General features: G+C 46.1%; 3 protein-coding genes across 3 annotated transcripts; 1 reads left to right on the top strand and 2 right to left on the bottom strand.

Moving 5' to 3' along the window:
• The first annotated feature begins 2,609 nt into the window (after nt 1–2,609).
• LOC311213710 (glutamine amidotransferase-like class 1 domain-containing protein 3, mitochondrial) lies at nt 2,610–6,664 on the top strand. The gene is made up of 4 exons (XM_084293905.1): nt 2,610–2,740; nt 4,422–4,593; nt 5,239–5,440; nt 6,049–6,664. The coding sequence occupies exons 1-4, from the start codon at nt 2,633–2,635 to the stop codon at nt 6,239–6,241; spliced, it is 675 nt and encodes a 224-aa protein (XP_084150031.1). The 5' UTR covers nt 2,610–2,632; the 3' UTR covers nt 6,242–6,664.
• A 2,063-nt stretch (nt 6,665–8,727) lies between these two features.
• LOC311213914 (uncharacterized protein) lies at nt 8,728–12,496 on the bottom strand (the record flags this gene model as incomplete). The annotated part of the gene is made up of 4 exons (XM_084294251.1): nt 8,728–8,814; nt 9,049–9,186; nt 10,548–10,676; nt 12,350–12,496. 4 exons carry the CDS (start codon nt 12,494–12,496, stop codon nt 8,728–8,730), a joined length of 501 nt encoding a protein of 166 aa, XP_084150377.1.
• A 1,878-nt stretch (nt 12,497–14,374) lies between these two features.
• Nucleotides 14,375–18,122, bottom strand: LOC311213703 (centrin-2). Its single transcript, XM_084293890.1, has 5 exons — nt 18,085–18,122; nt 17,791–17,949; nt 16,136–16,264; nt 15,348–15,485; nt 14,375–14,528 (listed from the first exon to the last, which is right to left on the bottom strand). The coding sequence occupies exons 1-5, from the start codon at nt 18,085–18,087 to the stop codon at nt 14,439–14,441; spliced, it is 519 nt and encodes a 172-aa protein (XP_084150016.1). The 5' UTR covers nt 18,088–18,122; the 3' UTR covers nt 14,375–14,438.
• Nucleotides 18,123–18,524: the final 402 nt, after the last annotated feature.

The following is an 18,524-nucleotide window of genomic DNA, read 5'->3' on the forward strand; positions in this document are numbered from 1 at the left end:
AATAAATTTCAGTCTGTGAGTCAGAATGGGCTGCTGGTAGCTCCCTCCAGGGGCCTGTTAATTTTACTGTTGATTAACCCTTGTTAAAAAAGACACTTGAAAAATAACGCTGATGGTTTATTACTATTACTGCCTTTTTGCTATTGCCAGTACGGAAATTACACTGGTTAAAATTAAGGGTTTTTTAAAGAATCCATCTTGCTGGAGCAAACAAGTACTTTGCAAGCCCAGGAGCTCCCCGGGGACCAGTTATTTCTCCTCACACCGGCTGTGGTCCTGCTGTTTGTCCCTGTCACAGCTATGAATGCCTGGCATCACCGTCCTGTGCTGGGCAAGCCCAGGGCATATTCAGTGCCATTCCCTTAAAGGTGACTTTTGTCCATGTGCCGCTCCATGTCTATCTAATCCAGCCTCTCTGCGCACACTCCCAGGGAACTCCTCCTAATTCCTGAGTGGCTTTTGTGAGTGAGGAGTGTGAGCTTAAAATCTGGAAGAGTCCTGCTGGCTTTCCAGGAGAACTGTGCAGGCAGTGAAGTGAGTACCAGTCATTCCCACAATTGCTGCTGTATCCCCAGGGTGATATAAAGGACCCATGGAGAATACGTGATCAGGCCATAAAGGTCTTTACCCATGAAGAAGGCCACAGAAAGCAGTGGACAGTGGCCCAGGGTTGTGATGAGATCATGTCAGTCACACATCAGGGGGGAATCCAGAACAGTCCCAGACTGGATCCACAGCTAATGCCAAAAGATGCTGCTCCTCCTGCTTGCTGAGCCACGTGGACTGGGGTGCTTTGCTTCCCTTGAACACCTGGATCCCTACATTGGCTCCCAAACCTTCGTGGCTTCTTCTCTGCTTTGAAGGATAACCTTGAAGAAGAGCTTTGGGGAAAAGGGTTCCTTCACACTCATCTTTGTTAGAATATTAACACAGATTAAAGCATGGTATTGAGGTGTGGAGGTACTCCCATGCAGAATGGAAAAAACTCTGCCGAAAAGTATAAACTATCAAGAATACATCTGTTGCAGATTGATCTTTAGGCTCAGTATGTCTGTTGAGATAGACCTGGTCACATGAGGAAGCACTGGAACAACCCTGTTTTGCCTAGTTACACCTAAACAATGAATTCAGTGAGGGGAACCAACACAGTCAGTTTGCAACATGCAGAGCTCGGTGATGTGGTTTGCAGGAAAATGTAAGTTTGTTTAAATATCAGCCTTTAGTGATCTTTGTTCCATCAATGATGGGACTGGTCTCTAACCAGCTGAAGGAGGAAGAAACTATTCGACTACTGAAATATGTTCAAGTCGCAGCATGATTCAGCTATTTTTTCAAGTAAGAGGAAACGATGCATTTCTAAATCACATTCAGAATGCCTCAGATATGAAACCAAACAGCAGGGAAAAAGCTTTGGGGATTTTCTCCACATATTTCATAGTTTAATTCCCATTCTGGATAATAAAAGTCCTTTCTCCACCCACCAAACAGGTGGTTTTTGTTCCTGTTTGTATAGTCAGCAGCTGTGAGTATGTGGTGCCTGATTTTTTAATCAGCTTTTTAATCAGTTTTAGGAGATGCATGCAATAAATGAAGTCACATATATCAGAAAAGAGTACCTTCCTCATGCCTGCTATGACTAAGGAACTTGCCAAAACACTATTTCATTATACACAGGCTATATTTCACGTCTCTTCCAAATATGACAGACATGAGAAATTTTTTTTATAAATTATCCCTGAAAAACTTTCTTCCCCCAAGTTGCTTCAATTCTGTTGTTCTCTAAAGAATGGCAAGATAGCCTTAAGAGGCTATATTTATTGCAACAGTGCAAAGCTGAAAGAAAATGGTTCATAATCTTCTCAGGTATAAGCATATCAAGGACAAGGGAAGATGGGTTTCCACATGAGCAAGGGAACTTCCCCATCGCATGCTGTGAATCTTGCAGGCAGATATCCCTATCGAGGTCAGGGGTCTGCCAGCTCTTGCAGCCATTTTCCTGGTAAATGATGTTGTCACGTCCTTAGAGAGATGGTGTTGTCAATGAAGAATCACATTATTCATTTTTAACTCAGGACCTGAAGGCCAGGAAACAAGCTGGGCACAAAGCTTCTGCTTTTCAAAGATGGGGCGGGAGGCTGAGCATGTTTAAAGTCAGAAAATGAAACTTTGCTGTTAAAATACAGAGGCTGCTGGTACAATGTAGGGTTTAAAAATGGAGCACAGAGAGGAACTGCACTGGCTCAAATACTTGCTGTGGGCTGGCTCCCTGTGATGCCATCTTATGCACAAAAATTTGCTGCTTTAGTCTGAAACAGAATGGAAAATCGACAGCCGAGAAGGAAAAACACAGCTGCTCTGTTGTACAGGTCACGTCGGCTGGGGATGGTTTGGAGACAACGTGCTGGGAAGGAGGTCTGCAAGGGAGCAGTCAATTGAGGAAACAAATAATATTTACATGCCCTGCCCGTGGCACTGGAAATAAAACCTCCTTGCCAGTAAGAAATTCAGCCCAACCCTCCTGGCCCCACCTGCTCCTGGGGGAGGGATCATGCTATAAAAGGCTCCAGGCAGGGCACAGAGATGCACAGCAAATTGGGACTCTCTGGGGACTCCTCCTGCTCTGCCTGTGACCATGGGGAAGAAAGTGGCTGTCGTGCTTGCTGGCTGTGGGGTGTACGACGGGAGTGAGATCCATGAGTCTTCCGCTGTGCTGGTGCACCTCAGCAGGGAGGGGGCACAGGTAAGAGGCACCTGGCAGGCTCCTGCCCCATCCTTTTGCCCTTGCTCTGCTTTTTATTCGCCCTCCCCTCGCACAAAGCACTCTGCTGTAAGGAGCTTTGCGTCTTGCCCGACAAACCACGAGCTCCCCGTTGCTGCTGGGGTAATTGCAAAGCGTCAATGACTGGAGTCAAAGCAAGCAGCACGGTGTCAGGGCTGCCACAGCAAGCAGGGACAATGCCCCGCTCTCTGCTCTGCTCTCCCAGATTCGCTGTGTGAGAGGATTGCCCGGGTGCTGAGCACAGAGCTCAACCATTCTGCCAGCTACACAACCTCTGAAACAAACTTTCTGAAATGAATCTATTTTTGGCTTGCATTTCCTCTTTCTCTTCTCTGGTATTTCTGTTTCAAAGGCTACTATTGACTCCGGTTGCTTGAAATTCATCCTTTTGGAGCACTGAGGATTAAAATGGAAAATAAGATGAACATGGAAAATAGAGTTCTTGTGAGTTAGATCGGAGAAAGGGGGGAAAAATGTTCAAGCACCAGCTCTAATATGCAATCAGTGACAACAACTCTTAGAGAGTCAAAGAGTAGGGAGAGAAGCCCCGGGTAACACTAACCTCGGCTCCGAGCTGCCCACAGATCTGGGTCAGAGCCCTTCTCCTGGAAATCAAGCTGCTCCACCGAATATGAAGGCGCAGTGGTGATTTCCACGTGCTGCAGAGCCTTCCCACCCAATTCCAAAGCCTTCAAAGTGTGTATTCACTTCGTGGATTAAAGCTAAGACTTGTCCAAAACTTTTCTCCACTCTCTGTAGTTTTGCTCCTTTTCCCTCTGTCCCGGAGCTGCCGTGGCTCTCCCCCTGCCTTCCCCTCGGCTGGCACACTCAGAGCACTGCCCCGCACTCATCCCTTGATTGGCAGGGACCTCTAGTGGAGGAAACTCGGGCATCATTTCCCCCACACCCTTTTAATTTTCGCTTCTGCTTGCCTGAGGAAACAAATTTTGTGTACAGCCACCAAATCCATCACCCGCCTGTTTGCCATCTTCCACTCTTACTTTCTGCGTGTGAGCTTGAAATAATTCAGAAGGAAGGCGAGACGTTTTCTTGAGAGGGAAATACTCTGCCTGTGGGAAGCCAGCGGGAGGGGAGAAGAAACTCAAAGTCCTGTCTGAGGGTGGTGGTTTGACAGCAGCTTGCAGGGTGCTGGGTGCTCAGCACCCGTACGGGATGACCGGCTGTGTGCAGGCAGCACTCAGGCTGCTGCAGCAAAAGGTGATTGCTTGGGATGAAGGTGGAAAATTAAGAAATGGGATTCACACGTGGCTCTTGCAATGACTTGTTTTCCTACGAAGGAAAGGGGTGGCTGCTCCCTTTCCACCACTTCAGCCCCCCCCAAAATAAGCAGTGTGGGCTATAGCCTCTGCCAAATACCCTCCTTCCTTTAAGGTGGGGGTAAATGTTTGTGCAGAAGCTAGAAAACAGCTTTTTTTTTTTTTTTTTTTTTTTTTTTCCCCCTCTTTATAACAATACCTTCCTATTGCCACCATCAGATAGAAGTGAGCCTGAAGGCCACTGAAATCTCTGGTAAAGTTCTTTCCTAACCAAGAAACACAAGCATTTTAGTTTGCTACCTGTGGTCTTTAACATGCTTAGGATGCATGTCTGAAGGATAACAGACCTTCCCTTTCCTTCTCAGGCAGAGGTTTATGCTCCTAACGTTGACCAGATGCATGTGGTGGACCATGTGAGAGGACAGCCAACTCAGGAGAAGCGCAATGTGTTAGTTGAAAGTGCCAGAATAGCCAGAGGCAACATCAAGGACCTGGCTAAGCTGGACGTGAAGGGGCTGGATGCCCTAATAATACCAGGTAGGAAGGACAGCACGTGGGGTCTGCATGCCTGGGGTCTTGGGAGCAGCTTAAATATTCATGAGCCTTGAATGGCATGGGAGCCATGGGCTGGACAGGAACTGGGCAGAGCACTGGCAAGAAGATAAGTTGAGAGATGGGACCAGCAGAATGGCCATCTTCCATCTGTGCTTACATCCATCAGAAACAAGCTGTCCCACCCCCCATCGACACACTGCCCTCTGGGGAAGAGAAGCAGAAGCTGGGACACAGAGGGGGGTGACTCAAAAGGGAAAAGCCTGATCTTTTTTTTTGAAAGATTCTTCGGTGAAAGTATGACCAAATGATTTCAGTGGGAATTGATGAAGGCTGGAGTGAGGACTAAAAGACAAGTGAAAGCCTGTCAGCGTGCCCCACCATGACAGGGTGAAACAGCACTGATACCTCTCCAGTTCGGTTCTGTTTAGGAGCAGAGATGGTGCTTTGGAGTCTTGTCTCATGGCAATCAGGAAACGAGAATCTTCAGTGACTCACAATGGTTTAGCTTTCTTCTGTCAACATTGGGCAAATATTTCCATCCAGCAAATCCATTCTAGCATTCTTACAAAGCATATCCAACAAAAATCCTGCCCTGGAGTACTAACCTTTCTGTTTCCTTTTTCTCAGGTGGCTTTGGAGTGGCTAAAAATCTGAGTACTTGGGCCACCCAAGGCAAGAACTGCACGGTATCCAAAGAGGTGGAGGATGTCCTGAAGGCATTCCATGCTGCCAAAAAGCCCATCGGCCTGTGCTGCATCTCCCCAGTGCTGGCAGCCAAAATCTTCCCCGGCTGCGAGCTGACTGTGGGTCACGACACAGAGTGTGAGAAGTAAGTAACTGTGCGGTGCTGATGTATAATCACACCACGGAGATCACAGCAAGGCAGTCTCTCCCCAGTATACATAGGACCACTGACTAGAAGTTCAGCAGATCCTAGGCAGGAACAAGATGGCTGCTGAGCACATGGTAGTGTTATGAGAGGTAGGGATATGATCTGTCCTTACCCGTTCATCTGTCCTTACCCATCCATGAAAGCTGTGACCAAATTCTTCCAACAGCAGGGAAGAAACTATGATGAAACCACTAGGCTAGGAAGGTGGTGAAGAAACCAAACCAAAAGGAAAAGTCTAGAGAGTGCGTTTAAGCAGCGGAACAGCTATAGTGGAACATCAAGGCTTTATGTTGGCTTCACTTCAGATTTTTAACTCGCTGTAATCTGGAGGCTTTCTGGCTTCTACAGTCCTAGAGAAATTCTTCTGATGGGAAAAGATTTACAACTTATCAGTCAGGCTTTTTGAAGGGACCATCTTATCTCTGTAACAGCCTAGCAGCTGTTGCTGCGAGGCACAACCAGGCTTTTCACTCTAGGCCTCTTTCAGATCTCTCTCTGCGATGACAGCTCCTCCGCACAGGGTTTCTTTTCTTTTCTTCTTCTAGATGGCCTTATGCAAAGACTGCTGAGACCATGAAGGAACTTGGCTGCAAGCATGTGAACAAACATGTCACTGAAATTCACGTGGATGCGAAGAACAAGCTGGTGACCACCAGTGCCTTCATGTGCAATGCCCCCATTCACGAAATCTACGATGGTATCGGAAAAATGGTGAAAGAAGTGGTCAGACTTGCCTGAATGCCACAAAGCCACAGAATCCAGCTCCTCTGGAGAGCAGGCGCTAGGCCTTGCACTTCCCCTTTCATACCCACATGTCAAGAGGCAAACTGCTGCTCGGAGTTCTTCCCCCCATGGCCCACTGGTAGCCCCTGAGGAGGGAGAACTGGAGCAATGTAAGCGCTGGCATGCTTTGCCAAGGACACGCCACTTACTGCGTTGATCGCGAGCTGGCAGTAACTGGAGTGTCACACGCAGTGGGCTCACACGCAGCCACTGTCACTGGTTCTGAGCAGTTGCCCGGTCATTTCAGCCATGCCATGGCTATCCCGATGTATCACCATGAGCAGGAATTGGTCTGCTTCCCAGATTTGTTATAAACCCATCTCTCCCTACACACAGCCACCTCACAGAATGGATGAATTAGTGGCAAAAAGAACGTGACTCTGGTACCGAATAAAACAGATGTATTTTACATGCATTGAATTCTGCTTTTATTTTTGCCCTCCTATGAGGAACTGCTCTTAGTGTTTCTGGTTGGCCAGTGAATGGGGAAAATGGTATGGAAAGAAGCCACTAGTAACAAACTCCACTTGCTTTCTTAGGATTTGTCAGAACTCAGACTTGGGCATGAATGACAGTGGTTGGTGAAAACAGAAGTAAACCAACATTAGCATGAAGGTTTAGCAAGAAGTGGTTAAGCTCTTGTATTAACCCAAGACCCGTTATGGCAGCGTGGAGTATTTTGGAAGCAGCCTAGCCAGAAAGAGTTGAGGGTGAGACCTAGGGCTGCAGTTTCCAGTCTCTCCCATTCTCTAGAAAAATTCTTAGAAACAATGTGGAAGCAACAATTCTGCATCCCAACAGGGACAGACAAGATACCAGTCTAGCTCAAACTAGAATGGCAGGCTGTAAACTGGTTGGGTGATTGCAAAGTCTGGCAAACAGAAGTCACTAAGAATAGCTGAGCATCCCACTGAGCTGTTCAGATAGCAAGCCAGGCACGGATTTTTAGGGCCAGAAGGAACCATTTGTCTGCGTAATCTGACTGCTCTGCAGGAGCTGTAAAGAGCACAGTAACTCACATTTTACCGAAGCAAACCTGCCGAGAAGGCTCAGTTTTGACTTAAGGATACTGCTGTACTATTTCATAGCTCATTCCCACAGTTAATCAATGTTATTTAAGATAAACCATGGCTTGTTTCTCTCACAGTTGAAGAGCTTACTTTCAGGAAAATGCGGGTTTGTCTCCATTAGATTCAAAAGCTTTTTAGTGGTAGCTGATATGTTCTTCTTATATAGGCTCTTATCCTACGTGAAGCATTATATAATCATTACAGACTGAGCTGTTAAATTCTCTCAGTGTAAGACATTTTTTCTAAGCCAACAATTATTTTCTGAGGCTCTTCTAAGCAAACTCTTCAGGCTTTTTATATCCTTTCCAAAACACTGGCATTTTGCACTCTCAACAAAATGGGAAGATCCTTCAAGACTCCACCTGTGACCAGAGTGGAAGGAATTAGCCCATATGGTGCAGTGGAATAGTAAAGAAGGACTCAGGTGCTTTTGGCAGGGACAGAAAAGCCTAGAGTAGCATGGTAGGACAGTTTTACCCCTCTTCCTTAAAACAGAGAGCTTATCCAATCACTCTTTTCTGTGTTATTTTTTCCCCATTGCTACTCCTGCCAATCATTTTAAAGCTGCTGCTCACCCTCCACAACATTTAATAAAGGTATAAAATTCTTCAAAGATATAAAGGACCAGCCAGTTTCGGGACAGTAGCTGCCAGGAGGAAGAGGGAATGTTTGCTTAGCATGAGAAGTCCACAGTCCTTCAGCAATCCCCCAGAGAGGACCGTGCTGAGTATCCCAACCGCAGAAGAACGTTCGGTCTAAATCTGCATTCCTAAATCATTAGGAAGGAAGAACAAATCCATGGGAGACCTGACCTCATTGCATCTTACGTCTACATAGCTGCACAGTCTTCTCCTCTACTGCTGTTTCTGAAGGGAAACCCAAAGCCTAAGATATTTATTACCTTACAGAAAGTAACCACTCCGAAGACCTCAAATCTTGTCTTTTACACAACGCAGGAGATCAGGAAAGGCAGAGAAGTTGCTTCTGTAAGTGGTAACATCTGAGAGTTATGAAGAATTTTCAGTTAAGTTAGTTAAGTTAGTTTTGACTAACTTATCAGATAGGCTAAAAAACTGTAGGATGCAATTACAACAGACAGAACTCCAGGGGCTAGCTGCAGAATGTGAATTAAGCTCAACCTTCAGAACCAAGCCACACAGACACACAGTTAGTAGCAACACTGTTTATTGGCATGTGGAAAACTGCTTGCAGTAATGGAGCAAAAGCAACACCAAATATGAAACATTAACAATATCTTGGTAGGTTTTCACACCCAAAAAAAGCGACAAACTAAAAATAATGAAGTTGGAGAAGAGTCACATTGCAACCAGTCGTTTACAACTGAATGGGAGAAAAAAAAAAAAATCACAGCTACAGATCATTCAGCGTCAGAATCCGCAGGAACTCCTGTTGATCCACTTCCCCATCTCCATCCACGTCTGCTTCATCGATCATCTCCTGTGGGATAGCAAAGATTTGGGAGACCAGATTAGGTGGGATCTGAGAGGGTGGAGAGGCCACTAGAGCCTGGTATTTGCCACTGATGTTACCACTGAAGGTCTCAGGTCTTCATGTTAATGTAATGCAAGACAGACTTCGTGCCCCTTGCAAAGCAACACGGCACAGTTCCCCAACCAGTAAGACATTCCCCTCCCTCCCCAGGTAAGAGGAATATGTCTGTAATTCACAAACCTGCAGCTCTTCATCTGTGATGTCTTCTCCAACCTCAGTAGCCACCAGCTTGAGTTTCTCAAAGGAGATCTTGCCAGTGCCATCACAGTCAAACAGCTTGAAACCTTTCAGGATCTCCTTTTTTGAATATGGCTCTGCCTTAGCAAGGAAATGAAAATGTCATCATGCAAGCATGACATCTTACTGCTCTACAATCCCCAATCAGACACTTTACACAGCAAACATTTAGAATCAAATCCAAGACAGCATTTTGGGGAAAAAAGGGTCATAGAAGAGGGTTATTTATCACTGTTGCTTCACCTTTGAATTTTTTTTTTATATATATATATATTTTTCTGCTGGTGTTATTGTGTATTAAAGGAAAAGTTCCAAGAAAATTTGTCAGAACAGCATGGAGATTTGGCCTGGAATATCCCAACAAAGCTTTGTCAGGAAGAGAGGGATTAGCAGTGCTACTGGAAGAGGAAACAGCTGCCAAGAATGACCCAATGGCTACAGCTAGATTTTATTTAAAAAGCCATGCCTACGCTGGCTCTGACTGCCCTTAGTCACCTCACACACAGGCACTACACACAGAAGCCTGCAGTTAGGTGTGGGCTTTGACCGAACTCCAAAGCATTACTAGGGGGAAAATGTGGATCTTCACTTAGCTCTTAGCCCAAGCATACGCACCCTGGCAACTATGATAGCATGGACACAGGAATGGCAACGCCTGCTGCGCTCCAGGCAGCCCCCAAAGCCTTGCAATGAAAACACAAGGATGAGAGAGGCAGAACCAGGCATGCTGGTGCTCTTGGAGAACAGCCTCTACATGCAGCCAGGCATTAGAGGATACCAAGGGGTCTGAGCCACAGGTATCCCAGGTGGGTGATGCAGTTTAGGGGATGTGAAGCAAAAGGCTGGTATCGAACAGCAGCTCTGAGGACACTCCACAAGCAGGAGGTGCTGACAACACCAATGGGCACAGGGGAATGATTTCTCTACAGATGGCAAAATTTTCATGTTCATCCAAGGAGTGGCATTTGCTCCCCGCTGTCTTGATTTTAAGAAGATCAAGAACTGTGTGACTGTAAATGCAGATGGAAATCCCACGTGCAGAGGTTTAAGGAAGGGAAAATGGGGGCTGCACCAATTCACGTTGCGCTCGTCTCTGCTGTGGTTTGAACACTAACAGCAGGACTCCTTCCTGGAGGTTTCTGGGCCCTTCGGTTCTGCAGGGAAAACCCCTGCTGCTCTGCGTGTCCCAGCACCCAAGGCTGGGGAGGAGCCGTGTGCTGAAATCTCTACCTGAAGTGGCCGATCTGCGCCCTCTACAGTTCGCAGAAAAAGGCAGGAGGGGTAAAGACAACTCACCCCGGGGCAGGTACCTAAAAGAGTTCAGCTGATGCTCCTGATGCTCCCCTGCAGGGAGCCAGAGTTACCCAATCTACTGCGAGTACCTGCAGTGTAAAGTTAGGCAAGAGGAATTTCAGTCTTTGCGACCAGCTGGGCTCACACACCATTTTCTGAGCCATCACCTGCAGAAATGACTCAAGGTTTATCTTCCCTGACCCTTCCTCATCAACTTGAGAGATAATTTTCCTCATCTCCTCTTTCCTCAGTTCGCAGCCCAGGGCCCTCATGGTTATCTGCCAAAAGAGAAAACAGGCCCATGTCTGTGTGCAAATCAAACAGAAACAAAGAGGGAAAGATGTCTGAAACAAGCAACATGCAAATTGAGGGGAAAACAAAACAAAACAGAACTTTTTGCCACGTTGGAAATCATATGCACAGATAAACATACAGACAGCTCGTCACTGTGCAGACATCAGAGTAGAGCTCCCCCAGGTCTTCTGACTTTGCACTGAACCTGGGCCCATGGCAACAGGCTACACATGTTCATGAGGCTATCCTTAATAACTTACCCAATTAAGAAATTTCAAACCCCCCCAGACCAGTTCCAGGTACTCTCTTTTGCCCTTATATTGCAATTTATTAACCCAAACACGTGTTTATCAAGCCAAGCAGATAAAGGAGTTGCTCAAATCAGCCTACTGAAAATAACCCTGCTTGGAATGTGAAGGTTATCTCAACTCTTCCAGATTCAGGTTGTGACTTTTTGAGGCACAGTCTCTGGTAGCAATTCCTGCTTGCTGCATGCACACCCTCCACCACTTCCATCAGCCCATTTTTGCTCCCCTGCCACTAAGCCCTGCATTCCCCTCCACCCCAACAGTGCCAGGAAATTAATATATACTTACTTACATATGAATATATATATATTTTTTGTATTATGGTTATTTTCACCTGGAACACTTTTCCCATGCGATTCCCTCTCTGCTTCCACAGTTTGCTCTGACAACTAATCCAGCTCTCAGCACCTCTACACAGACACGAGCTGGGGCAACTCCCGTCTCCACGTGAGAGGGAAGGAGCTGTGCGCAAGGTATGTGAGGGGCAGAGCAGGAGAAGGGCGTGCAGAGCACAGAGCGAGCCATTCATCCACTGTTGTGTCCCTAGGGAAGGGTGTTCTGTAGCTGTCTAATGTCAGAACTACGGGGTTGTGGAAAATTAGCAGGGGAGAGCCGCAGGCGAGGGCCAAGGAGAAGGAAGGCTTCAGTCCCTCCTAAGAATACCTGGCTAAAATGTTGGCACAACGCTTACTTCACTGCTGGCTGTGTGACAAGCCCGAGCTCCAGGTCTGAGAGCACAGTAAGCGGTCCAAAAGCAATAGGTGGCAAACACTAATTGCTCTGTAACAGCTCCACAACAGGTGGAGCTTGTAAATGATTAGCCCTGTTTGCAACATTTCTGTTTACCGCCTGTCATTTCTATTTGACTACCGTAATTCAGGTTCCAAGTGCAAGCTCAGTCACAAAGCGAGCGTGTCATTCCTCCCGGCCAGAGGGGACCCAAGCTGCGGATCAGGGTTGCTCAGGCTGCAAACACATCCCTGAGAGCAGCACACCCAACGCCCTTCAGCTACACAAGATGTTTGGTGTCCCTTGTTAGAGGGCAGGGGGTGTTGGGCTGTCAAGAGAGCTTTACTTGTGTGTCCCATGGCAAATTGATGTTCCTCCCTGACTTGGCGGGGAAGAAAAGACGAGGTCAGGCACACACAAACCCTCACTGCTTTGGACTGAGTTCAGTCAGCAGCTGACAGGCTCTGCAGCCTGCTATGAACTCCCGCTGCAGGCACAGTATGAGCACAGCAATCATTATTTTCCCTTTGTGATACGGGTTATAAGGCTCGGGGCAGTGGCACCGTGGCGAGGAGCCGCCAGCCAGCCCTGCCCACGCCCTGTCTCCCCCAGCCCCTTGCCTTCAGGTCCCCAACATCCATCTGCCCCGAGCCGTCCGCGTCAAACAAGTCGAAGGCCTCCCGCAGCTGCAGCCGCTGCTGGTCGCTGAGGGGGAACGGGGTGCTGGGGGCAGCCCCGCTCCCTGCTGCTGCCTCCCCGGGTGCCATGGAGGGACCCCAAGACCCCTGAGGGGCTTCTGAGGGTGGCCCCCGCCCAGCGCCGTGGCAACCGTGCTTCTCGAGGACAGGCGCTGCTTGGTTCTCGAGATTTGTTTTATTTAAAGCCCTGTTTGTTCCCCAGGTTTACTCCCACAAACACCCAAACCCGTCCCCATTACTGTCCTGCGCATAAAATTCAGGTGTAGTGAGGCCTTCAAAACACCACTGCCCCTATCCTGCCTGGAGAGCTGAAGCTTTAGGGCAAGGCAAGTGCAAATGGTGACAGAAAATGACCCACATCTGCTTTTTTGGAGGAGAAGTGTTAGAGCCCAACCCTCAGCAATGAGCTCTATATTGCACTGCAGCTGTTAGGTACAAGAGATGAGTTTCAGATGAGGAGGCAGGTTTCTGCTTTCAGGATTTAACAAAACCATAAATTGTTGCAGCAGCAACAGAAGGTCACTGAGAGATTGAGGTAAATTGGGTAAAGGACTGGAAAATGCACAGAAAGCAGCATCAGCCTTGCTGATAGACTGACCTCGGCTGATAAATTAGATTATCAGAGTTTTTGATGTCCCACTTACCACTGACGTTTTCCTGGGTATGTCTTGTTCTTCACCACACGGGGGCAGACGAGACAGCAAGAATCCCCTCCCTTTGTCCAATTCCCACATGCCAGTATAAACCATTTTTTTTTTTTTTTTAAAGACAAAGGCCAAAAAGGAAATCGACATGATAGAAGCCAAATTCAATTATCATTTATTTTCATGCTGAGTTCAGCCTTAATTTTTTTTTCCCCCCCTAAATTTACAAACTGTGGAGGTAAGCTGAATGTTCAGCACTTGGAAAAGGGCAGATGCTGACTGAAAAAGCAAAGGAATAAATTGGATTTTGAGTCAGAAAGATGTTCACATTTCTACAGAGGAAGAATCCATCCTTCCCTTGTCTGAGAGTGAGGATGAAGGGCACCAGAGAATTTACTGGTATCTTTAACAAACAGAAGTAAAAGGGCATGGGAGCTTTGTTTTCTTCCAACACCAGGCAGAAGCCATCCTTTAATTATGCTCTTACCTTAGATGCCTCTTCAAAGACAGAACAGAGAGTAGTTTGTCTCTGTAGCAAAGCGTTCAGTAACTAGGGCCCTTTCTGAAGAGTAAGAAGTTGAAACTCTTTGAGTACCTTGAAGAATCATTTTGTTATTTGTCCATACATCAGAGCGAATTTTGTACCAGTGAAGTTGTGTTTTTGTATATTTATTTCCACAACTCTGATGGCTTAAAATAAGACACTTTATTTTAAGTACAATCTTATATTTGCAGCCACTGAATATTCCTGTAAACATACAGATCATCAGCATTGGCAACATTCCTCTTTTGCAAAAACATTTTTTTAAATATGTGAACTGAATAGCAGTAAGTTAAGTTGCAGCAGTCTACTTACTTACTTTTTCAGTTTAAAGGGCATTCTAAAAAAGGGGGAGGGAATAATCACCATAAGTAAAAAAAAGCTGATCCCCATAAATATGTCATATAAAGAGCTCACTGTAACTGGGCCTAAACCAAGACATTAAACCAGAAACTTCAACTGCTGCTAACTACAGCTTTACACTTTCTGGTTTCGAGTCTTCTCTGTACCAAATAAATCATTTGACACGTGGTTGTTAGATATGGAACTGAATACTATCACTGAAAAATGTGATTTGTGTATCCAAAATGAACAGTGTAAACATCTTAGGAGCAAAACCAAGCAACTACGTTGCAACATGTAAACAGATTAGCAGTTGGTAACTGTTCACAAATGCAAATTTAAGACCATCCGCTTAAAAGAAAGTATTGACCCAACTTTTCTGGTCTCTCAAAAGAAAGACACTTTATAAAAGGCTGGAAAAAAAAAAAAGTGAGGCACCTACCAAACACATACGCACATGTGCAAAAAGAAATAAAATTCAGTTTCAGTAAAGGCTGGTCTTCTTCATGATCCGCAAGAATTCTTGCTCGTTCACTTCCCCATCCCCATCTCTATCAGCTTCATCAATCATTTCCTGAAATATATTTGTATTCTGAAATTAGATGCAAATTATAGTAGGATCACAATTATTAGGTTAATTCAGAGTTAAAGCCACTCTTAGTAAATAGTATTGGAAAGGACAGTGTTAGTTCAGTGTCAGACTTCACATGCTACAAAATATTTTTTAAATTAGACAACAAAGTTTTCATACATAAATTTATATTTATATACAAATATGCAGAGTTATGCTGTGTTAAAGGAGCTATGCTGGAAGAAACCAAATGCTCAGAGCAGAGTTGTTCCTTTTATACCACCTCAACTCTATGAAAGTGGAATTCTCCTGACACAGCGACAGTTACTGTGAAACAATTTAAGGAACCACATGTGCTTAACCTATCTTTGGCCTCAGAATCTATTCCCCAACCCAAATTGACAGAAGCTTTTCAATTTCTTTCAAGAAAGAAACGGCTTAAACTACCCATGATAACTTAAGAGTAAAGATCCCACAGGACTCTACAGGACAGCACCTAAAACTGAAAGACTGCTGCCTTGACCTAAAGGCTTCCTGACCCTGCAATGGCTTCCTTCCCACTGAGACAGAATCCCATTCCCTATTCTCACTAGCTCTGGTGCCTAGCAAACCAGAGAGATGCTTGAGCGTCTTCCAACCAGGAGAACTAGGCTATGACCATTCGCCTAAATTTTAAATTAATGCAAACATGAAACAAAGTACTACATAAACATTCTGACTGCCTTCATATTCAAGAGAAAAAACATAATCTGGACCTTTAAATGTTGCACAAAGGCTGGCGAGTGTTTGTGTATTATATGGTTTCATACACCAGGTACAAACCTGCAGCTCTTCATCTGTGAGATTTTCGCCTAGCTCTTTGGCTACACGTTTGAGGTTTTTGAAGGAGATTTTGCCAGTTTCATCATCATCAAAGAGTTTGAAAGCTTTGAGAATCTCCTCTTTGGAATCTTTTTCAGCCTTAGAGAAGGAAGCATAAGTTTAAAGAAAAAAAGCACTGTTTATGTTGTACATAATACCCAAAATAAAGATGGCAGTTATAAAATACAAGCATTAGAAAGACTGAAAAACTCTCTTAAGAGTCAGTTTAAAGAAGCCCAGCAGTACACATTCAAATGCTGAAGGTAGACAGAGACAACAACGCTGCCTGAACCTCAGGGCTTCAGGAAGTTTTTTTCCTCTATCCAGCCAGCTGTCCTTGGGATTTCAGTATCAGGATAAACCTCTGCTAAATATTTGTTTTTACTCAATATTTTCTAGGATTTTTAAAAGCAAAAGGTTTCATCTGTAAATATCTGTCATGTGCATAATGCATCAACACTCCGGACAGCTTTCTGCAGGCTGTCATTCATCTGAAAGCTTTGGTTTCACAGTTTTTCTCTTTTGACACACACACAAAACTGATTGTTAAAGAAACCTAAATGACACCTTTCTTTCAACCTTACCTTAAAAATGAGACAGGGCATTTTCTGTCTTAGAATTGTAAGTTTTACATATTTAGTTGTTAAGATTAAGGGAGTACTTCCATCTTTCACTCAAACCAAAAGGAGATGAAAGAGACTCAACCATTTTCAGAATTGCTTCAGCTTTGTTTTTTAACATTTTCATACCATTTTCTGTGTCATCACCGCCAAGAAGTCATTGAAACTGATTTTTCCAGTTCCTTCCTTATCGATATCTGATATCATTTTCTTGATCTCTTCTTTTTTAGGTTCAAACCCTAGTGCTCTCATGGCTACCTGTATGGACAAAAGAAGTTATAAATCATACAAAACTATAAGCAAAACCCCAGGAAACAAAAGTTAACCTTTATGCCATGCTATATTAAAACATTAATTTGGTGTCTCAAAGAGAACAGCGAGGTCAAGGAACGGTCTTCAAGCAATGGTTTTTTTTTTTTACAGGCAAAGGTGCACCAAGATGCAGAGAACAGGCAGGCAAACTGTCATATTCTGGAGTCACTCCTTCAATTAATTCCTAAATTTCCTAAACACATTTTAGCCACCATATCCACCACTCCCAAATCACAACTGACAAGAACATGGATAAAAGTCATGGGAGAAAATATTTCTCTCAGAAAGTCTGGATTCTTTCCCAAAGACTTAGCGTACCCATTTTAGTATATACTGCTTTCATTCCTACGATGGACATTCAGAGAATAAAAGGGTTCCACTTCCACTAATATATGGAAGGAAAACAAAAACAAAACATGAACTGTCATGTAGTGATATGGACCCTACGACTGTGATGCAGCGCTGTGGACAGCGATTTCTGGTGCTGCTGGAGACCTGAATATTATTCCTTTCCTGCCAAGTGAATTGCTACTTAAACTCTCTTTGCAATAAGAAACATGACACATAATAAAAGCAACAAAAAAAGCTCACATCAGACTCTTGTAAGCAAGATGGCTAAGTGTAAGACCTAGAAAGAACACGCTTCAAGACAAGTGACTCAATGAAAGAAATTTCTATCATACTTGCAGCTCTACTGAACTGTTAACGAACTTTAACCTGACAGCACAAAGATGGAAATTCTTAAGCTTATAGACCACAGGAAAATTAAAATAGTTATTTTTTTTCATTTTAGTGACCAAGACTTATGTTAATGAATGTTAAAGGAAACACAATTCAGACAGTTTGCATGACTTCAGAAAACAATCCTATGAGCAGCACACCAAGGATGCCTTCACTTCCACATGTGTATACACGCCTACGAGTTTGCTTCTTCCTCCTTTTATAAAGGGACAGGTGTCAACTTAGAAATCATTTCTGCTCCTCCCAGTGGTCTGTAGCAACATGGGCATCCAGCTGGCAAAGAGAAAGGGCCAACTCTGAAAGCAGAAGAACCCCTCGTTTATCGATTACTGTTCTTCCCAAAGGACAGGGTGGAGAGAGACTGACATTTTTCAGTGACAAATAAAATTGAGAAAATATGTAACTTTGGTGCATTGCATATCTTGGGTAACCTAAAACACAAAACATGCAATTCTTGGGAGCACATAGGAGGGGGAAAACCTCACATTTTAAATACATACAAACCTGTTGGCTATTTTACTAGCAGAGAAGGCGCAGCAAATACAGAACTGCCAGCGTGTTTTGGTCCTAGAGACAGCAGGGAAGAGTCATAGCTCACCAGCAACATGCCTATTGACAGGGAAACGTTACCCTGGAGAAAAAACAGAGCCTTGCTTCCTCTTTAGGGCCCCTCAGGCGTTTGTGCCGCCCCCTCAACTCCCGGCCTTCGCGCTGCCAGCAGCCGGGTTTACCTTCAGCTCCTTGACGTCTATGCTCCCGGCGCCGTCCGTGTCGAAGAGGTCGAAGGCCTCGCGCACCTCCTGCCTCTGCTCCTCCGTCAGCTCCAGCTTGGGGCTCGCCTTCTTCCGCTGGGCCGCGGCCGCCAGCGGCGGCTTCTTGAAGCCGGAGGCCTTGGAGAAGGGACACGAGAGCAGGGGGGGAGCGTCAGGAGGCTCGGCTCCGCTCCGCACCGCAACGAGCACCCCCAGGGCCCCCTCAGCCGCCCCCCCAGGGCCCCCTCAGCCGCCCCCCAGGGCCCCCCTCACCATCCCGGCGGCCGCTGCCTCCGGGCGGCTCCGGCCCTGCCAGGCCTTCTGTCCAATGCCGCCCCTCCCCATTGGCTAGCGCCGCCACGCCGCTGCCATGGCAACCGCCGCCGCCATTGGTGGAGAGCGCTGCGCGGGAAGCGCTCGGTTTGCGGCGATTGGTTAGCGCCCGCTTGGGGGCGGGTCCAAGAGGGAGAAGGGCGGGGAGGGACCTCGTCTCCTTCCGTTCACGCGATTGGCTGGAGGGGGGAGGGCGGGACCAATCAGAGAGGGGCAGCCGGCTGGCGCGATGCTCGGGCCAGGGCGGGCGCGAGGGGAGGGGGCGAGAGGCGGCGGGTGGGCGGGGTTTGCGGGGAGCGCCCGCGGTGATTGGCTGGGAGGGGGCAGGGGGGCGGGGCCGAGCCGGCGCTGAGGGGAGAGCGGAGGTGAGGGGCCGGGGG

Source organism: Netta rufina (assembly GCF_964035555.1).
Source record: "Netta rufina genome assembly, chromosome: 12".
NCBI classification, from domain to species: Eukaryota; Metazoa; Chordata; class Aves; order Anseriformes; family Anatidae; genus Netta; species Netta rufina.